General features: G+C 39.4%; 1 protein-coding gene across 1 annotated transcript; it reads left to right on the forward strand.

The window, feature by feature from the left end:
* Positions 1–172: 172 nt before the first annotated feature.
* Positions 173–20,219, forward strand: LOC124159350 (haloacid dehalogenase-like hydrolase domain-containing protein 3). Its single transcript, XM_046535107.1, has 2 exons — positions 173–315; positions 18,994–20,219. Exon 2 carries the CDS (start codon positions 19,020–19,022, stop codon positions 19,848–19,850), a length of 831 nt encoding a protein of 276 aa, XP_046391063.1. The 5' UTR covers positions 173–315; positions 18,994–19,019; the 3' UTR covers positions 19,851–20,219.
* Positions 20,220–21,161: the final 942 nt, after the last annotated feature.

The following is a 21,161-nucleotide window of genomic DNA, read 5'->3' on the forward strand; positions in this document are numbered from 1 at the left end:
CAAACGAATTATTGCTGTAAACGCGTAGCCGATAAGTATTTTTAAACGATTTAATGAAACCCAACTATCAGTCCTCAGAGTAAATATTATATTGCATTCCGAAAATTCCGTGAATGCGATGGCGAAACTCTAATTCTCAAGGTTGGCAATCATAAAAAGTGAGCAGCTGATTGTTCGCAAGCGATTGATAAAATTGCGACTGAAACAAGCTCAGTTCCAACTTGTGAGTCGTTCAGGACGAATTGTGAAGTGAAACGGAAGGAAACGTATTTAAGATATCGGAAGGAAGCCAAGCAAAAAGGACTCATTTATAAGGTGAGCCAGTACTTTCTAAGACCATACTTCCGTGATATACCATGAGCCGTTGGTTGCGCGAAAAAATTTGCGCGGTATTGTCATTATTTTAAACCGCCCCTTGTGTGCCAAAACAACTGTCGGTAATGGTCGCCAAGAGGTCTAAGCTTTGGTCGTGATCGCTGTCATTGTTTCTTGTGAAGGTGAATCTATGTATTTTTGCTTCGGTTTTTCCAAAAAGTGATAGCAACTTTATTCAATTATTTGCCCTGTCTGGTGATGGAAGAAATATTCAATGCTTTTCTTACCCTAGCCCAGTGTTTGATTATTGTTTATTTCATCCACCATGGCCTGTGCATCACTAATAAGTCATGTTTCTAACCATACAACTAGTTCTTGTCCTATCTTACTAACACTCAGTTGGATCCACACTTGAGTTAGTCCTGATAGTGAATCAATCGTTGCAATTAGCAGCTTCATTGTATCTCGATCTGAGGGATCCAAGGAGGATACATTAGATTTAAGCCTTCCGAACAGTTGTTTCCTCTCGTCAGCTAAGCGTTGTGGCCATGGAAGAAGCAGGAGCCTCGAAGCCTCCTCCTTCTTCCTTGTCGTGGCCTTCAAAACAGCTCTCGCTACAATTAAATTACCTAACTTAGTGTCCCGAAATTGTCGGCGATCCCCGAAACCAAGTAGGGTGGGACGTATGATGGGCATCGGCGTTTAGAAGGCCTTCTGTGCTAATATTTTCTCCCCGGAAACGATATCAGACCACAACCAACATAGGAACGTCGAAAACGCCGGTGCCTATCGACACCGTCACACTACTGGGAAGCTTAAGAGGACCTCATCAAAAGCATACATCAACTCTGGAAAATGTTCTATTAACATTTCGTTTTGTTAAAACAAAAAATTCCTTAAGGTGGAAAAGAGACAATATAATAATCGCTCGCTGACTACGATGCCGCGCAATTACAGCCTCTACGGTCTTCTAACCCCCTTGATTTGGGCACAATAACTTAATTGAACTATATGAAATTAGGCATTTCAAAATTTAATATCAATCACAAACTCATTTTTAACTTCTGCCATCGGTAGATCGTGGACGGTATTCCATATTGGCATCACCTAAATGAGATGGAAGAAAAACAAATTGTGGCTTCAGACCAGTGGCGCAGCGAGGGGGAGCAAAAAGACTCTATAAGGACCCTAGAGCTCAGAGAAATTTTTAAGTTTAATCCATTTTACTTAATTGGATTGATATTACTAATGGAATAGTGTAAGGATTAGTAAAATATCCCACAGTAAGCCGTAAAACTCACCATCTTGAACCGTTTATCTTAAAATTCCGCAATTTATTAATCTCGCGCCTACCGCTTATCCTGGTGGGTATTCTATACCCCCACACACCCCGGTATTAGTTGCCCCTTTAGACCATATTTATGTGGTCTAACATTGCACTTAACCCCGCCACCCCCCTGCCATAATTTCTTCCAATCTGTGCCCCTGCTTCAGACCACATTAGATGCTTTTCGAACGTCCTAATAGAGGATAGAGACCGTACGGGTCATTATCTCATGCCAGAGGGTTCGAACGGGGTTCCACGTTATAGTCCCCGGAACTCGAAAGGGGTCCTTGTATAGGCCTGTACTATTCCACAGCCAAAATTTTTGTTTCCGCGGGCAGATATTCCTAATGCCTCTATCCTTTTCATTATGGCTCAACCAGTTCAGCCTGTCGTGCCGCCCGCTACCTGCATGGGATTATGGAATACCGTCCACGATCTACCGGTTGCAGAAATTACAAATGAGTTTATGATCGATGTTAAATTTTGAAATACCTAATTTCATTTGATAAATTATATTTTTTAGATTTCGCGGAACAATGAATTTTATGAACTTCAAGGTGAATATTTGAAGATAATTAACTGGATTTTCACGGTCCCTTGTTTGGAATGGAATGTAATCGAAACGGCTTTTTCAGTGAACTATTTCTTGAATGGGCCAAATAAATCGTTTGTTATTTGGGAACTCATTTCATTTTATTATTTCAGTTTTACGGCTTACAATTAGCTACAATGAAACCGTTGCTCCTGAGCGGCAAAAGAGGATTGCGCATTTACTGCCTTGAGTTTATTATCACCGGAGTCGTATTTTAATTTTTGTTATGAACACTATTAGATGCAAAGCACGGGTCGAAAAAAAGAGTACTATCCACTGCACTGCGAGTTTTTTTTTTCACTTGAATTTTTGCTAAGCCGAAAACGCATTTATGAGCCTGGTGTAGAAATCCGATCGTGATGTGCTTTTCAATTTTCCCGCCTTTACCTCTGTGCATTGGTCCATCGCTAGGTGGATGAATTTCGATTACAGCCTCTACGATCTTCTAATCCCCGTGATATAGGCTCAATACCTCTAATGAGCCATATGAAATTAGGCATTTCAAAGTTTAACATCAATCACAAACTCCTTTTTAATTTATGCAACCGGTAGATCGTGGACGATATTCCATATTGGCATCACCTAAATGAGATGGATATATTGAAGAAAATTGTGGCCATTAGATCATATTAGATGCCGTCCGCACGTCCTAATAGAGGAAAGAGACCCAACGGATCGTATACCACTGGGTTCGAACCGGGGTCCTCGTAGTCCACGGGTGCCGACAGGTGCCATCAAAACGAGCGTAAAATCATTTCAAATGAAATTCATTTACATTTTACCTATAGTATTTATTTCATTGTTTTTTTACCATGGGCTCGACAGCTAAAAACTTCCTCCAATCCTTACGACCAGCACTATGGTAAAAATTTGGTTTATTTCCTATTGCCGCTATTGTTAGCTGGTCACTACCCGTTCGTTTTCGCTGACATATATTGTAATTTTTTATTTGAAATTTACTTTTGCTATCCACCGAAATATAGGTGTAGGTGCGGCGTGTGCCATCAACCTATTGGCTGAGCTTGGCAGTGACGCAGCGAGGGGGGGATTTGGGGGATAAACCCCCCCCCCCACAGAACTCAGAGAAATTTTTAAGTTTAATCCATTTTACTTAATTGGATCAGTATTACTTATAGCATAGTGTTAGCATTAATCAAATCCCTCAGAAAGCCGTTAAACTCGCCATTTTGAACCATTATTCTTATTAAAAATTTGCTGGAGGAGGGCTCCCACAACTCCTGCTTACCCTGGCGGGTATGCAATACCCCCATACCCCTAAGTATTAGTTGCGCCTAAAACCCCCCTAGCCTTAATTCTTAAAGCTGCGCCCCTGCAGCTTGGCACCCATTAGGCTGTGGCTATTATATATTTATTCTTAAAATCCTCTCGCTCTTGTTAATTCAATTACTGTCCTATTAACGAGACGATGATAAGATTTGGACCATACGTGTGACGTCATTGACCTCTTAATTTGTTTCTGACGAAGATTTTTAAGCACTTTTCACACTCAAGTCATTCCCCTAAGTTATCCATAACCGAACTTCGCGCAACGTAAGTAAGATGAATGATTTTTTTACGCATCAATGTAGGAGCCAAAAATATTTTGTTCAAATTCTATGAATTCCTCTCCAAATATGTCATCTGGTTCCTCTCATAGGAATTGGTTCTTCTGTATACAATTAATGTATTTTTCAAATCTGTAGCCATTGTCGATACAGGTGTATCTATTTTCTAATAATTCCGTCATCGAAGACAATCAAATGCAGATTTTTGAACTTTTACCCCGATTATATTTTAGAAGAATGCCCTTTGCTTTCTCTTGTTTTTTCAAGTGTAGGTAAAGCAAATAACAGGGGTGCAATGTGTGAATTTTTTATTTAAAAAAAATATTTTTATTAATACACGTAAAATCGACCATTATAGGCGAACCTTCTGGTTTAATTTTATTAACCCTTCCATTCTGACATATCTGCTTATTGACTGCGATTTTCATGACTGTGTAATCTATTTAGCTCAATAAAACAATGCATCTTCATCTGGTAAATAATATTTTGCGTTCACTGCCTAGTATTTTTGTGTTTAGAGGTGGGAAATTCATGTTTTTGCATTATCAATGTAGGTTAACTGCTAGTGAGAACCAATTTTTGATTGGCGCTAATACTTGCTAGGTGCAGTGGCTTTTTTTAACATGAATTTTTTTCTAGAAATTTATCAGCATTATCGAAATCCCTTTGCAGATAAGATCAAGAAGTGAAGGACCCATTGTTCAACTTGCAGATAATTACCTAAATATTCATGGATTCATTGTAAAAATAATTTTTTTAAATGTTACCTTTGTCCCCCTATTCTTTCGGATCCGTCCATTTCAAGCATAGAAGTAGCTTTACTTGGGAGAATATTTTTTTATCTGCTTTTTTCATTGCAGAACGTCGATCGAAAGACAAGATCCTTAGTTTATTCAATACGGGTGCAATCCTATTTTTTTTAACCTTGTCGGCTTTTTCTATGTCATGAATTTGTGTTAATTATCAATAACAGACACTTTTTTATTTCCACAATATATTTTTTTAATTTTGACCGGTGTCGGCTGTTACCGTTATCAAGTACAGAACATATATACATAAAATATATTTTCTGTACTTGATAATGGTGTAACAGCCGAAACCGGTCAAAAAAAATGTCTTGTGGAAGGAACAAAGTGTCTATTATTGAAAATATGGAGCCTTCCACAAGGTACAAGCTTCAAGTTTCGATTTCATTTGTGTTAAGTTTGGCAGAGGGCGCTGAGACTCACGACATAAATATTATAAATTCTTCCAGCGTGCGGAGGATCCAAGCACTCCATCGTTGGAGGCGATCCAGGCTCTTGGCACTATATCTGTTCGCGTCGGATGCACACGACGCTTCCGTTAAGCAACCTATCGATATTGGTGACGCAACTGCAGGAACATGTGGCACGATTTAAACAAAAATGCTTGGATTCGAGCAAGGTGTTCATAGGAATTGTGGCCTTAAATCGGGTAAGGCTGTTCAATATTTAAAAACATTCCTGTTTCCCCGAACGTGAAGTTTTTCACTTATTCCCCATTTTTTATGATGATATTTCCTGATCCATTAACAGTAGTAACTACATACTTGCGATATTCAGGAGACAAGAGTTCGACTTTAAATTTTGAAAAAACACGACGGTACATCTTCAATTTATAACGTACTAACAGTAAGTTTCGAAAATCAAACTTGCTTCTCACTTTTATTAGTGGTCAGGTAGTATTAACATTCATATTTTATCGTGTTATGATTATGAATCTTTTTTATAGAATCATTTAAACATATTAATGTTATTATGTCCATAGATGTTATACAAAGTTGGAGTCTACACCGCGTCTCGGCATCCGCCAACGTTTTCACACAGCTAACGTATAAGGGGTTCTTGGCCTATGCTTAATTTCTCCCACTCCTTGCTGAATTTTGCATTACCTTTGTGTATACTATGGATGGTGATTTCGTTAAATGCTGCATTATATTCATTTTTTGCGCTTACTCAAAGTTTCACTCTTCGTTCTGGAACTGCTATCCTGAGACCGCCTTCAGTGGAATGTGCTTATCGTGGAGTTGAAAAGAAAATGAACAGACTGTGGCAGCTTTTCCTTACAGCATCAAGCCAAAAATACGCAGGGCCGGCCTGCCAACCCGGGCGACGTATTCAGAGGGCGACCAAAACCGCGATACCTCCAATGCAAATACGCTCAACAATTGCCCACCGATTCAAGTCTGCTCGCATAGGAGCCCATCAATACGAATTCACTCAACTGGCAGTAGCCGGAGCACAAACGCTCACCTCCGAAGCCTGGAGAATTGGAGCTGAGCGTTAATATTCAGGCTACTGCAGCTGAGTGAATTCGTATTGTTTGGCTCCTAGATGAGCGAATTTTATCCAGTGGGCAATCGTGATGCGTTTTTGCAGTGAAGGTATCGAAACGCCCAAACAAACGCTACAAAAAATTGTTTTCCGATTTTATAAATTTAATATTTTGTACACTTTTTTAATTTATGTAAACTTTAACATTTTATAAAAATAAACCTTTAAAAAGGCGTATTCCATATCAAATCCCCCGGATGGGAGGGCGATACAACAGCAGGTTTCCCGGGTAAGTATTTTGCCTTGAGCCGGCCCTGAAAATACGTAAACATATAATAAACATACGTAAACACATAAATTTTTGTATGCTTCTCAGTAACTTCCTCAGCCTCTCTGATTCCCATTGAAATTCAAACTGTCTCCGTCATCAAGCATCCTCCCCACTTCCTTTCCCAACCTTCAACCAGTGCATCCTCTCCGTTCGACATCACGTCGGCTATGAAGGCTCCTCGAGACTCGTGGCTCACGCTAACTCACGCCCCTTCCCATATTAACACTCCTCCCCGACTCCTATGGGTCACCTCCCCTCCTCTCTCGACTGATTAATGTGCCCATATTAGTGACCCACAGACGTGCATCATGTGTACTCAATGATGACGCATGTCGTCTACCAATACATTTCACATTGGAAAAACAATGTAAACCATACATGCGGCTGGAAAGGAGTGTTTAATTCTTTTGATTTTCATTCGTCTAGTTATGCCACTGAATTATACCTTTGCGCGTTACTTCATATCGTATAAATTTATCTCCAGTACTGGCAGGAGGGCACATTTTCGTTTTTATAATGATAAATAATATGCTTTCTTATCGTAAAGGACGTAGATGGTGTTAGATATGTCTGAGTCCACCTTTGGAGCATAATTTATTTCAGATACAGTGTCCGGCGTGATACAGTGGAAATCTTTGGTATTCAGCTTAGTAAAACCACTTGTCTGTTTCCACACACTTTTATTTAAACCGACCATGGTTTCGGCAACTCGTACCATTATCAAGGTACATACCCAAGGTACATGTCCTGAAAAACTCTACCAATATAAAAAGGCTGTCACCCAAGGCTATGTGCCTTGATAATGGCACGAGTTGCCGAAACCATAGTCGGTTTAAATAAAAGTGTGTGGAAACAGACTAGTGATTTAACTAAGCTGAATAATTTATTTCATTTATTAATTCGTGAGGGCTTATGATCGTCGATGTAATTTATTCATACGGCTGGAACGTATGTTAAAAACGACCGTAATGTTGAATTTTTCTTATTTTCGTTCGCCTTATTAGCTGGTGTCACTGATTGTGAGTTATGCCTTTGCGCGTAACGTATCGTAAGTTTACGTCCAGTTCAAGCTGGAGGACACGTTTTCATGTTTATCATGCTTAGTAATATGCGTTCTTTAGACAGAATGAAAGGAGGTATAAAAATAGTGAATAGAAGAGGGAAGTCCTTGAAGGAAGGGGAGGCTCCCATAATGCTTCTTAATTACTCCATGGAAACCTACCTTAATCGGCAGAATACTTATGAGTCCTGGCTTCCGGGCGTTCCTCCGCGTTTAGATGTCCACAAGTGACGACAGTTTATCCAGCCATCCTGCTGGCGTCTTCAGGTCAGAAGTCTGAACGCGGAGGAGCGCCCGGAAGCCAAGACTCATATGAAGAAACGCCGCGGAAACCTCAGATCAAACGGCAGAATACTTATTAATAATCGTAGTGGACGTGATGGTGTAAAATTTATCGGAGTCCACCTTTGGACCGTAATTTATTTAAGTGGAGTTCTGTCGTCTCTAAATAAAGAGTTTGTAGGTACGCATTTTATTTGGTGCCTCATCAGATTCAACATACGACATAATCATTATTACGGAAGTGTCAAGAATAGTCGTGATAGGGTTAGCCCTTTGGTGATGGAACAATTTCGTCAGTGGCGTAGCCAGAGCGGAGTCCAAGGGGTCCGGACTCACCCATAAATGTAAAAATAATGAATTTACAAAGTATTTCTTTAACAAATGAAGTTTTTTCGATGTATCTCAGTTGATGGACCTTCTGCCCATGAAAAGAACCATTACGCCTCCGCGTTTTAGATTATAAATTACCGGAAGTTTACTTCCTATGAGCGCGTGGCATTAATTTTATCTTATAAGGATATATGAGTGACTTGCTGTTTTCCAGTTGGAGCTGTGGCCAGTGTGAAGTAGGTGGTGCGATGACTTTTTCCGTTGGTATATTTGAGAGATTCTGCGTTGGCAACCTTGCTCATATATTTTTAGGTGATGTTAGTGGGAGTTTGTATAAATATTTATCTTCTGAGTAAACCAAAACCGCGTGCAATTCAGAGCAGAAATTCAGTGGGATTATCCTCTTTGAAAATCAATGGAATGGAACTGAAATGTTTCTTGCCATTTCTATTGGTTGAATTGGTCGAAGGCGGCACAATTTTGAACAGAAGTGATTTAGGGTGGAAGTAGGATTTTGAGTGGGTCGGAGTTACTCTCAGCAACGTTTTAAGATATATTTTCATGGCAGGACAGGCCTTAGTCTAAAGCAAACTGTAACATTTTTCTTGGAGCGTAGCTTTTCGCTGCGAGAGGCATCGCGATTTACAGAACGCATGATGCGCCCTGTAATGGACGCAAAAGCTCGCACGACAAAGCGCAACACGCAGCTGCTCCCGAAAGCCGTTAGCAACAATAACGTTTTTCCGTCTTTCACTCTAAAATTTAGCGTTGTGTTCCTAGCCAGACATTAAAAAATATGTCGTACATTTTTTGGAGGGTCATCCGCGCTTAATGAATTACTATGCTACTTTAATGAACTCATTGTGAATTCGAAAGTCTGACACCTACCTGAAAGGTCAAAATTCTCTTGTGCTGTAAGTGTTCAAATCCCCATGGCATGTACTGAAGGAAAGTAAATTAGATATAATTGCGAAGCAACTCCTTGGATAAGAGCAAAGTCGTCTGCCTAAAGAATTAGAAATCTGGGGTATCATATTGCCGTTTCTGGATTCCAAAACTAATTCTTCTGCAAAAGTAACGGCTCTTTAAATTTAAGGTGGTGGTATAAGGGAATGCTTTAAACAAATCATATTAAAAGTATTTCATATTCCATGTAGGTCTGGGGTCGTCAGCCTTTTCTTGCCTGCGAGTTGAGCAAATATCTATTTTCCCCTAGCTTTTTTATTAATACAATATCAATTTCAAATGTATAATTTTTCTGTTCTATTGAGGAAGTATCTAAACTACGTATTATTTTTAGTGTAAAGTTTAATGACGAAATATTTAGCTGCCACGATAATAATGGTTGAACGCAAAATTTTCAAGTTTTCAAAATGAAAAATCTTGAAATTTGATTTCTCCTAAAAGCAGCTCTCGGATAAAAAGGGTCAATGACTTTTATATTAAAATGAAAAGTATGTATCGTACGGTAATAGTTGCATTTTAGTCTTAATCCCGAGTATGAGAGGACAGTTCGCTTGTCAGACCCTTTAGACCCCCCCTCCCCCAGAACAAATCATGGATCCGCCTTTGGCCTCTCACATAGTTTCTACCCGCCAACTCCTTAGGTGCTGAGCGTGTGGTAAGTTTCATGTCTCGACAACTAGCGCAACCGCCGTGTTCTTAGGCCCCTTTCAGACGTGACGGCTTTTCGCCGGCCGCCGTCCACGGCACGGCACAATGCCTTTAAATAACCATAGTTAGCAATGGGTGTCTTCAGACGAGTCGAATCACGCCGTGGACGACACGACGCCGTGGGCGGCCGCCGTGGTATCCACGGCTCCCATTTCAATCCGGCCCGGCGTACGCCGTCCACGGCGTGAAATAAACACTGTGGTGTATTGGACTGTTCAGACGCGTCGACTTATGCCGTCCGCCGCGTAGTTCTACAGAATTCAGAGCAGCGTGATCAGCGAAGAAATGCGGACATGAATAATATTTCATCGTTCCCATATTTTAAATTGTGTTTTTGAACGAGATGGGAGATTTTATAGTGGACGCTGACGCTTTTCTACCAAATCCAAGTCATGCAATTACGTGTGCGATATGTCCAACAGCTATCAACCTATCTAGAGCTAATCATTTATTTAAATGGAGAAATAGAGAAAAAAGGCTAAAATATGTGTATTCTATTAAGTGAATAATAAGACTAACGATGTACGCAAAAATAGTCTATATGACTTTATGTACATATCAATTGTAAATTACACCGAGTCGAGACATTCCACGATCGGGGAGCTGCCGCGGACTGCGCGCGCGGCAAAAACATCGATTTTTATTTTTAGTTGATTCTAATGGTCGTATTTGATTTCTTTTGATGGACACTATAATACGTTTGATGTAATTTAATGTAAATATCTTGAGATAGCACGGTGATCCTTTTCTTATAATCCCAAATAAACACAAAATTTCGACGAAAAACAGTCCTACAATTTGTATCGTATCGACGATAAATATCGATAAATACAACGAAGAAATTAGGTTATATGAAATGTAAATTGAATGTGGCACTAAATAAATTATATCTTATACGTAATTAACTTGCTAAAAAATTCACTTTCCAACGTCCGTCGAGCCCGGTATTCCCCGTGGACTGCTGAAAGCTCCGAACTGTGCCGCACGTTCGAAAAATCGATCTTAATTTCGGCGTCGCGGGTGGTCGCTATTTTCCTTTTGGTATCACTCTCTATAGGTTTTGTTGCATATGTGGTGTAAATATCTCGAGGTAACTCAGTGATCCTTTTTTTATAATCCTACATGGACATAAAAGTGGAGCCTGAGGAAAGGAGGAGCCTAGTAATTTAAACTTTTTTAAAGGAACTCTACCAAGCATGCATAACCTCAAGGATGCGGAAAGAGTTTACTACCAAATCGAGGTATTGAACATTCTGGAGAGGATACAGCAGTTGCGAGCAGTTTCTTCTCCACTAGCAGGATCAATTCATTCTCCGACATCACTTAATTCTACGCCGTCAAACCAGTCAACTTATTCTGTGAGAGAAGTGGTACAGTGTTTTGGGATTTGGGATGCAGCGAAAGGTTTCAACTTTATCAATATTTTGTGTATTTTGTAAAAATTCTTTGTATTTTTTTTTCTTCCTGTTTGATTTTTTTTTAATTATTTGAAAATACTGGAAAGAATTTCTGATAGATAATGTTTTGAGAAGTAAACTTATCGAATGAACTGAATGAAAAAATCACTATGATGCACTCCCCAGCTCACATGAAAGTGTTAAGATCTATTACATTATCTTTCTTTAGTAATGAACTTTTATGTTTCCTTTGTCTAAAAACAATTTTATGAAAATTAATGCTTGAATAAATAATTTTAAAAAGAAATTAAATAATAATATCCTATTAAATGAGTTGCTCATTTGCTAGTTACAGATTCCATATTTGTATCGAGGTGCCCTAAACTAAATTTTATATATAAGCAGCATAGATAAAATTTATATCAGCAGTAGATATAGATAAACATTTAAAATAATAATTTAAATTATTATTCTAAAATTCGATCCTATTCATGATAACGACTCAAGAACTATTGAATAAATGTCGCTGATGGCCGTACCGATTGCTTGCCGTACTGTTCTCTGTATTTAACGGCGCGCCGCGCCGTGAACGGCGACCGGCGGAAAGTCGTCTCGTCTGAAAGCTGCCTGAATTTTACGGCGCGGTGCCGTGGACGGCGGCCGGCAAAAAGCCGTTGCGTCTGAAAGGGGCCTTACTCCCCGACTTGTAGCTTGTAAACTCGCCCCTTGCACTTGAGCATATACACTCACTGAAATTTGGAAATTTTTTATTGCCCTAATCGCCTTGGACTTTCATGGAAGATTGTAACGTCAGCGGTACCCATTGTTTTAGACATCAATTATAATTATCAGTGGAGAATCTCGATAAGTATGGTGTTTGGGTGAGAGGATCATGATGTTTCTGTATCAAGGTTGCATTGATGATAAGGAGACACAAATTTCCCTTTCTATTGAGCGCGCATGGGAGTATTGAGATACACCATGTTCATGAAGGAGATAGCGTGCTGTCTCAATTAAGCTTTCCTGATAAGAGGACAGTGATTTCTTTCGTATCGCCGTCGACGGTAAGTGCTGATATTATTCATCCATGCCCCCGAAAAAGATAGCCTGGAGCCTGAACTAAACCCTCTGAGCTAGCAACCCGCGACTGAGTGCGTCAACAGCTGGAAAAGCGTTATCTTTACGTAACGAAGTCAAGTCAATGGAGTTTCCGTGATTTTTAATCGTGATGGTTACCGATTGTTGAGTGTCCACAGTAGTCTCATTTTGAAATAGCCGGTAGATTTTTTTGCAATTCGATAAAAAATTACCTGCTCACGCAACTATTAGCTATTGATTATTTTTAGCTCTGTGAATGATGAAACCTCTCGTGAATAGAAGGTAAATTTATTTAATATATTGCAATAATTATTTATCAGTTTAAACCTCTTGAAAATTCTAGGATACAATGCCTAAGCAGCCATGCAAATTGGAATATGCGACACCGCCCAATGAGTTGACGTCCTTGGATATGGATGGAATCAGTGGCGTAGCCAGGAATTTCATTCGGGGGGTGGTCCAAAACCAGGGGGAAATTTTTTTTTAAAACAGCGTGCTAATTAAAGGGTTTTAAACTAATTTTAATACTTTTCATGATCGAAAAAACTTCATTTTGTTAAAGAAATATTTTGTGAATTCATTATTTTTCAATTTATGTTTTCTTTCATGAAGGAAAATAATTATGTCTTTATATTTCGGGGGGGGGGGGGGGGACCCCACGGACCCACCTGGCTACGACACTGGATGGAATCATAGTTTAATAATTAAATGTGATTTTAAAATAGATTTCCTTACGTCATGGCTTTGCATTTTCAAAGCCAATGCTGTGGAATTGGTGTTAGACGAGGTGCGATGTGATAAGCCCCTAGACTTCTAGTTTGCAGGCAGAAATTCGCTCAACCTCACCGATTTCAGTGGAAATTATTTTAATGCTTACTCCCCTCCCTCTCACAGCATTAGACATGTTTGCTGTTGAAAATAGATAAAGATCTGAGTAACACAGCTAATTTTCATCGAGGTTTCTTTGAGAAAATTGAATGACAATCAGAATGCTAAAAGACAAACCGTGCACAGAAAGGGAAATAGTTTTATCTATATTCTTACCTTCTCGCATACCAAATTTAGCCAACCTGAAAGAATTACTATAGATCACTACGTTCAAGACTTCGAAAACCATTTGCTTCCAATGGTAAAATTTTAGGAAGACGCGCATTTCACTTATGCAGACAATTTCTTTCCTCTTGAGATTATAAAATATGTTAGTTCATCAACAAAAATGACCTAATATAGTAATGGCGTAAACAAGTTCGCAAAATGTGCCGCGAATTTATTTGCATCAAGTAGTGAGTAGTTTCAAAATAGTATTTGTCTGTTCATCTTGTTTGAATCTCAGCCTGTTTTCTTTGTGACCTACATTTTCTTTATCTGTCCTACATCTTGCTGAAAGCATCTATTCATCCACGACATTGCCACATTAGCTAATGTGCCAATTTGCTGGGTAACGCTTTAGTGTGTAGCGTTGCGGTACGGATCTTCACCTCTCCACATCAGAATAAGTTAATGAGAAGAACGTTCACCGCAGCAAATATATTCACATTTAAGGCGGACATCATGTTTCACTCTTGAGAATACTGAAAAATATGACCTTTTTATCGTTAATGCATTCTAATGGCATTATTTTCCTAGAGATGGATAAGCCCCGCAAATTTCTGTGGGCTCTTATTGTTGATTCTTGTGTTTGCGTTGAAAGCGTTCAAATTATAGCTATAGCTGATACTATGTAGTATATTAATAATTGAAGCTCTCTCGGGCCATTAAAATGTTAATGATAACAGTACGAGCGTGATGCGCCCGCTCCCAGCGGGCTTACCCCGCTCTTTCATTGCAGGTCCACAGAGGGATAGGCGCGTTTCTAATTTTAAAATGTAGAAAAAAAAGGCAGGGTCTTATGTACAAATTTAATTGGAATGTTCATGTACAAATTGAGGTCAGAGGACCTCTTTAAACACAACATCGGAAGTAATTACACTATCCTCTGTTAAACGCACATGATGACTCATACTTACGTATCAACAGGAGACTTGAATGTGGAATCAGCCGCATTTTGATAAAAGTTATTTAAAGAATGCGAGATATTGTTGCAAATGAACAAATGTATCATTTTGTGCGCCGTTAACGTCAGGAATATTTACAGTTTTTTTATTATTTAAAAACAAATTTTAGGAAACAATAGCAATATTTAGGAAGTAAGATATGCCGTTGCATGTTCTCTGATAAATTCTGTTCATTTTGGTACCTCATTTGTAGAGTTTGGTTGCGTATAAGTTGAGAAAAAGGTATCTATACAGTGTAAATAATACAGAAGATTCGGTAATGCGTGAAGAGTTCTATTCGCCAGGAAAAGTACCAAAGCTTTCTGTATTCAGTAATTCCGGTTTCTCTTAAATTACTTACTGTTCTCTTCCCGTGTTAGATTAATTAGATAAAATGAAACCCAAAAACTTTATCATTGTAAATGCAGGTCCATGGAAAATTTTAACTATAAATTTAAGTGCTGGACATGGTGGGTGAGGAGAGGCAGCTTTTAGATGAGATACGGAGGAGACAGAAGGTATGGATGGAGCGAGTACTTGGCGGGGAGGGGACGTTGAAAATAGTGTTAGAGGGAAGAATGTTGGGTAAGCGTGGTAGAGGAAGGAAAAGAAAAGGATTTTTAGATAGAATGAAAGGGACTAGGTCTTATTGTGAACTGAAGAGGGAAGTGCATGGTGGAAGGGGAGGCTCCCGAAATTCTTCTTAAACACTCCATGGAAACCTACCTTAATCGGTAGAATACTTTAAATAATAAAGTCAAATGACGGCCAAAAAACGAACTTCAGAGCTTCCGGACGTATTCTATCATTCTTCTACCGAACTATGGCACCAAACTGCCGCACATAAGGCATTGAAATTGTGTTGAGCTCTATACTCGGCCGTATCGATTTCTTTTCTTGAATTTACTTCTCTTATTCCATGCTATATTCACGTTATTTTTAATTCCGAGGCGTCTTCTTCCACGATTCACGGGTAAAACTAATAAAACGCGTTTGTAAATTGCATATATCAAATGAGCAGGACACTGCGCGTTCCATATTTTTACGCTAATTTTCGCGCCAATTTCTACAGGATCCGCGCTATTTTTTTCCGAGAACGCCACAATAGGGTAGTTTCCTTCATCAAAGAAAATGAAGGGCATTGATTGCGATTCGTTACCCACCATTAGTGTATTCATAATATACAAATTATTTGGTTTTAGAAATCCCAGTTTAGACGAATGGCAATGGTCAATTTTAACCGCATTCGAAAATGGCCAGATTGGCGCCCATGCGATGCCACTCCACGTGACGTCACAGGGACCTAGTTTCTATACGAGTAGGTAGGAGTTATACATCGTCTGAGATTGCCAATGCACGATTTGACTTGCATATTATTTTAATTAACAATTTTATCTACTGCTTGTATCGCAATCAGGATATTTAGACAACTTTTTATATTGATTTTTGGCCCTTTTTTCTATTGTTTTTTGAATTTTTTATTTATCACAATCTAGGAGCCCTAATAATGTCTCTTTAGGAGAATAGGAAGCTTTATTTTTTTAAGTTTAAGGGGTAGCCAATCCAAGTTAACACAGACCCGTACTGGATGCCTTCTAACGGCGGTGGACGGTAGTGGCCAGAGGGCGCCAGCACTATGTAGGGGGAGGACTACCGAAGGTTCTGGGGGTGTGGAATATAATAAATAAACGCATGAGGCACAGAGCTCAGGGATACATATCTTAATAATCACCTATTAAAATTGATTATGGTCGGAAAGTTTCCTTCGTTTGATAGGGTATTAATAATCCTTACTTAATCCAAGCGCTACCTGTATTGCATCGGCGCACATATCCTCGCCCCAAGGTCACCTCACATGGTGACAGCGGGCAGTGGCGTAGCCAGGGGGGGGGGGTACGGACCCCCCTCGAAATATAAAAACACAATCATTTTCCTTCATAAAAGAGAACAAAATATTGAAAAATCATGAATTAAAAAAATATTTAATTTACAAATGAAGTTTTTTCGATAATGAAAAGTGTTAAGATTAGTTTAAAACCCATTACTTAGTACCCTGTTTTTCAAAAATTTCCCCCCAGGTTTTGGACAAACCCCGCTTCCCCCCTCCCCCCGAACGAAATTCCTGGCTACGCCACTGACAGCAGGAACCAGAATGACGTCACATGGGCTTTTCCCAGTATTCATAATTAGCCATCGCGTGTTCGCGCGCTAGAAAATTTTCACTTTTCATTTAATTTCAAAAAATAGATGTCGTCATTTAAAAATCTAAAAGCGTGAAATGCATACTCCAGGAGTGTGCATTTACGCAAACTAGATATCTTTCGATTTAGGCAGTAAAAAAATAATAGGGAACCACCCTATTGGCATACGGGTACTGGAGTCTAGCAGTAACTGTTTCAACAGCAATAACTGCATCCGCTTAAAGTTAAAGATCATTTATTAGAGGTGTAAAATGTTTTTCCAGGCATGCCATTTTTCAAAAATATACCCCGGATCCCCTGTTACACAAGGGGGGGGTCGCTACCCCAGTCCCCCATATCCCCTCCCCAAAGCATATTCCTAGTTTCGCCACAGACAGAAGGATGACTCAGAAAATGATGGCTCGAGCGATCGCTCTTTTGCCCCTGAAAACCAATCGCTTAAGCTATCAGTCTCAAGGATGGAAAAAAATGATCGTGTGATAAAAGCTCAAGCGTTCGTTTCTCTCCAGCCTCCTGTAACGTACCATGTTCGTAAATTCCAATAATGTGGCATATTATAGTTTATCTTTGAGGAGAAAAGAGACCTAGACAAATATTAAGTACGCTATGGGCTGCTGACTGAAGAGTCCTGGGTTCAAACTGGAGTTTATAAGTGGAATCGCCTCAAAAATGATCTCGTGGTGTGAAGTGGCCCAGGGAAAAGACCTCGCCTCACCAAAGCCATAGGGTACGAGGGGAGGCAGGCTTCTTCTCTTCACCTCCCAAAAGTGGTGGATTGATGGAGCGAGGAAGCTTTATTTTTTTAAGTTTAAGGGGTAGCCAATCCAAGTTAACACGGACCCGTACTGGATGCCTTCTAATGGCGGTGGATGGTTGTGGCCAGAGGGTGCCAGCACTATGTAGGGGGAGGACTACCGAAGGTTCTGGGGTGTGGATTATAATAAATAAATTTTTATCCTTACCCTCTTGAGATTGAATAGAATCTTACCAAATTGAATTGTATTAATTAAAATTATTATTTTGTTTACTCAAGACGGTGTTAATTATGCATCATTGAAACATGAGACATCATTGAAATCAAGTTTACTGCTCAGTGTTGGTATTCTGACTAACATTTGTCCATTTTGGAACAGAAGGGTGCCAAATATATCCAGGCTGAAGGGTGCACTGGGATACGTCCCAGTGCACCCTACCCCAAAATCCATCACCTCTTTCTAATCCCACTGAAAAATTTTTCTCCCTTTGGTCTTAGGTGCCACTGCTCTGAATACGAACACATGTCTGTAGCTTTAACGACGGTAAACCTAGGCTTTAGCAAATGAGGTAGATGGTTGGGGGAGGGTTAAGAGGTTCAACCCCACCTCTCACCCCCAAATTTTTAGGAGATACAGCATAATGTGCTCCCCCTCCAAATTCATTCTCCCCCTGTTACCTCCTTTGAATTGCATTCCCCTTCCAGAGTAAAGTTTTTCTGGCTATAACTTTGGAGGAAACTCTAGCCTCACCTACCCAGAGCAATGGGTGAGTAAATGAGTATTGCCCTCCATATCTGAGGTCCTAGATTTGTGCTTCCAAAACTAAGATTTAGTGACCATTAGCATATTTTTAAAATCTCCCCTAAATTATTTCTTAATGTGGTGAATGAGGCCGAATTTCTCCTCAATGGAGGACCCCATACATGCATATTCAAACTGAGACGCCTAAATGAGAAATGAATTATACCATATAATCTTAAAAGATGTACAGCAAAACCTCTATACCAAGGAGATACCCTCGAGACAGCCTAACTACCTCCGCAAATCATACCAAGACAACTAGAGACCATTAATGCAGCAGCGATTAGTACATGGAATGACATTTTCAGTGATAAATGTTTCACGCTTATTTTTTTTTTCTTATTATGTACACCTTTACTATGCTGTGCACCTTTAATATGCTGTAATTTTCACTTTAATCATTAGTTGTGGCCATTTTGTTCTATAAGAGAGCATACCTAACAGTAAATAAGAAAAAAGGTATCCAACTATCCCAATCATTTTAAGTGGCTGTTGAATTAAGAGAGATCACATCATTTTCTCTCAAATCATGTTAAAAATCATGCTTTCTGTAATTATTAAATAATAAATATATGCTCACTAATGCATGCATATTTGTTTAAACACATAAATATAATATTTTAAAAGACAACAGTGTCTTTCATTACCGAAGGATATGAAAAAATTGTGCCTATCATTGAAACCTCTCTATAGTGAATCTCCAAACATCAAATTGCCTCAATTTTGATCCCCTCCATTACGAAAGAGGTTTTACTGTACTTGTAAATTATCTGCCGATTCAAAAAAAGTGTTATGTACACTCTCATTAGTGTCTGAAATGTTAAAATTATTCTTTCCTAAAAGTTCTGAAGCTATTATGCACATCTGGCATTTTCATTGTACAACTTGTGGTAAAAATCACTCCAGTAACACGTTTCTTCATCTTTCTATCCATTTAGATTTTTCTCCAGCAGGGTGGAACGCCATGGCTGTTCCTTCCCTCCCTGCAGCTGTGGCCCGTCAGCTTCGGGTGGTGACCTTTGACATAACAGGCACCCTTCTCAATTTCCGTCACCCACCTGAACAGCAGTATTCCCAAGCTGGAGCTCAGATGGGTGTGTATGCAGAACCATCTGAGTTGGCAAAAGGATTCAGAAAACAGTGGAAAATATTGAGTGACCAGCACCCCAACTTTGGTGCGGCTACTGGCCTACCGTGGCATTCATGGTGGTCAAAATTGGTGGTGCAGACATTTCTCTCTGCCCCCTCCCTGCGATTTGAGGACAGCAGGGTCAAAGGTAACTCAAGGGAGTTGAGGCTGGAAACATTGGCAGATCACCTTATCGAGGCATACTCGTCTGCTGAATGTTGGAGTGTGGTGGAGGGTGCAGAAAACACTCTTTCTAGTCTCAGGAAGGAAGGCCTCGTCCTTGGGGTTGTTTCCAACTTCGACTGTCGCCTCCATGGTCTTCTGAGGTCAGTGGGCCTTCAGGATTTCTTTTCGTTCACCATGGTTTCGTACGAGTTGGGTGTGGCCAAACCAGATGCCAGGATATTCCACCAGGCTTTGAGGAGAGCAGAGGAATATTTGGAGGGACCCTTGGAGCCTCAAGAGGCATGCCATGTTGGTGACACGCCGTCTTCCGACTATGTGGGGGCCAAGGGAGCAGGTTGGCATGCAGTCCTAGTCAGTGAGGCTCAGAAGGAAGGAAAAGCCTGTGCCAAGGTGGATCCAGGCCATGTGGTGGCCAGTTTGAAGGAGTTGGAGGTTTATCTCCTCGATGAAAGGAGATGGGCCAATTGTCTTAAGGCATGAAATGAATTTAGGGTTTCATCAGTGTGCTCCCAAAGTTAAGTTCTGTACAAAATTGGAGTGCAGATACAAATGAATAAATTCTTCATATATTTTAGGGTGAAACCTAACTTGACGCAATTTTAAACACAATAATGTTTTCAATTAGTGTCTTTCATGAATGCATCCGAGAAGGGGGAATTTTATTTATAGACATTTAATGTGATTACACAGTATCCCTTTCTTGGTTTTATTAAGATTGAGAACAACTACGCTTTATTTGTATGCTTCCTGAAATAAATCTACCTATGTTTGCATATGTTATAGTGAAGAATTTTTTGTATTTTATTGGCTGAAAAAGAGAAATAAAATATTACTTTTGATTTTTTTATAGAGATAGAATTTTATTGCATTCATGGAACTTATACACACTTCATCATTCTTTTTTGGCAACACTTTGTGACAGCCACTCGGTAGTGCCTTTCCCACATTACAACAACCAGCTGTAAACCTTTCTTTAAGTCCAGTAAAACCTTATTTTTCTCAATGACCCACATTCCTTTGTTTACCATTTGACGTCACGAGGCTTTCACTTTACAAGCAATTGATTTCAGAAGAAATAGAAAGAGAGCTTGTGCTTGTCTCCGTGAATAAAAACATGAAGACTTGCACAGCCCTATCTTCCTTGTTTATGTAAAGGATTTATGACTACCTTAACTGCACCTTTCCATTGATCACAACTGTCGAGTGTCTTGGGCGTTAGTAGTTTGTGTACGTCATGTCGAGAGAATGTTTACTCATAAGATGTATTTGTTTGTGAGTCTGTGTGTTGTGTGTTTTGATTGATTGTGTTTGTGTGTCTGTGTGTGTTTACTTCAATGTGTGTATGTCATGTATTTTTGTAAAGTGTTTAATTTTGGCGAATATACAGTTTTTATTTTCTTTAAAGTCACCAACAGAGGAAGATCACTCACATTCCCCAATTTATTCTCTCACACTCGCTACATTTTCAAACAGGACTTATCATTTGCCTAGAAATTGCACTACTTATAATGCTTGCATACATACATACACAGAAATAAAAAACGATGAACACAAATATACAGTTCATTCGTCAGGAATACGATTTTCAAGTGTTTAACGATATTTACATTTAGAATAGCATTCGTCACTCCGAGTCCCTCCAATTTTTCTTTAACCATTTGCATGAAGCTGTTGGAAAGATTGAAGGAAAACCCATCTCTCTTTACTCTTGCCATTAACCAACCTCTTATGAATTTTATGAACAGATTTTTATTTTCAGTGAGTTGCCAGAAGAATTAATTCCCTATTTTC

The sequence above is a fragment of the Ischnura elegans genome, chromosome 5, assembly GCF_921293095.1.
Source record: "Ischnura elegans chromosome 5, ioIscEleg1.1, whole genome shotgun sequence".
NCBI lineage: Eukaryota > Metazoa > Arthropoda > Insecta > Odonata > Coenagrionidae > Ischnura > Ischnura elegans.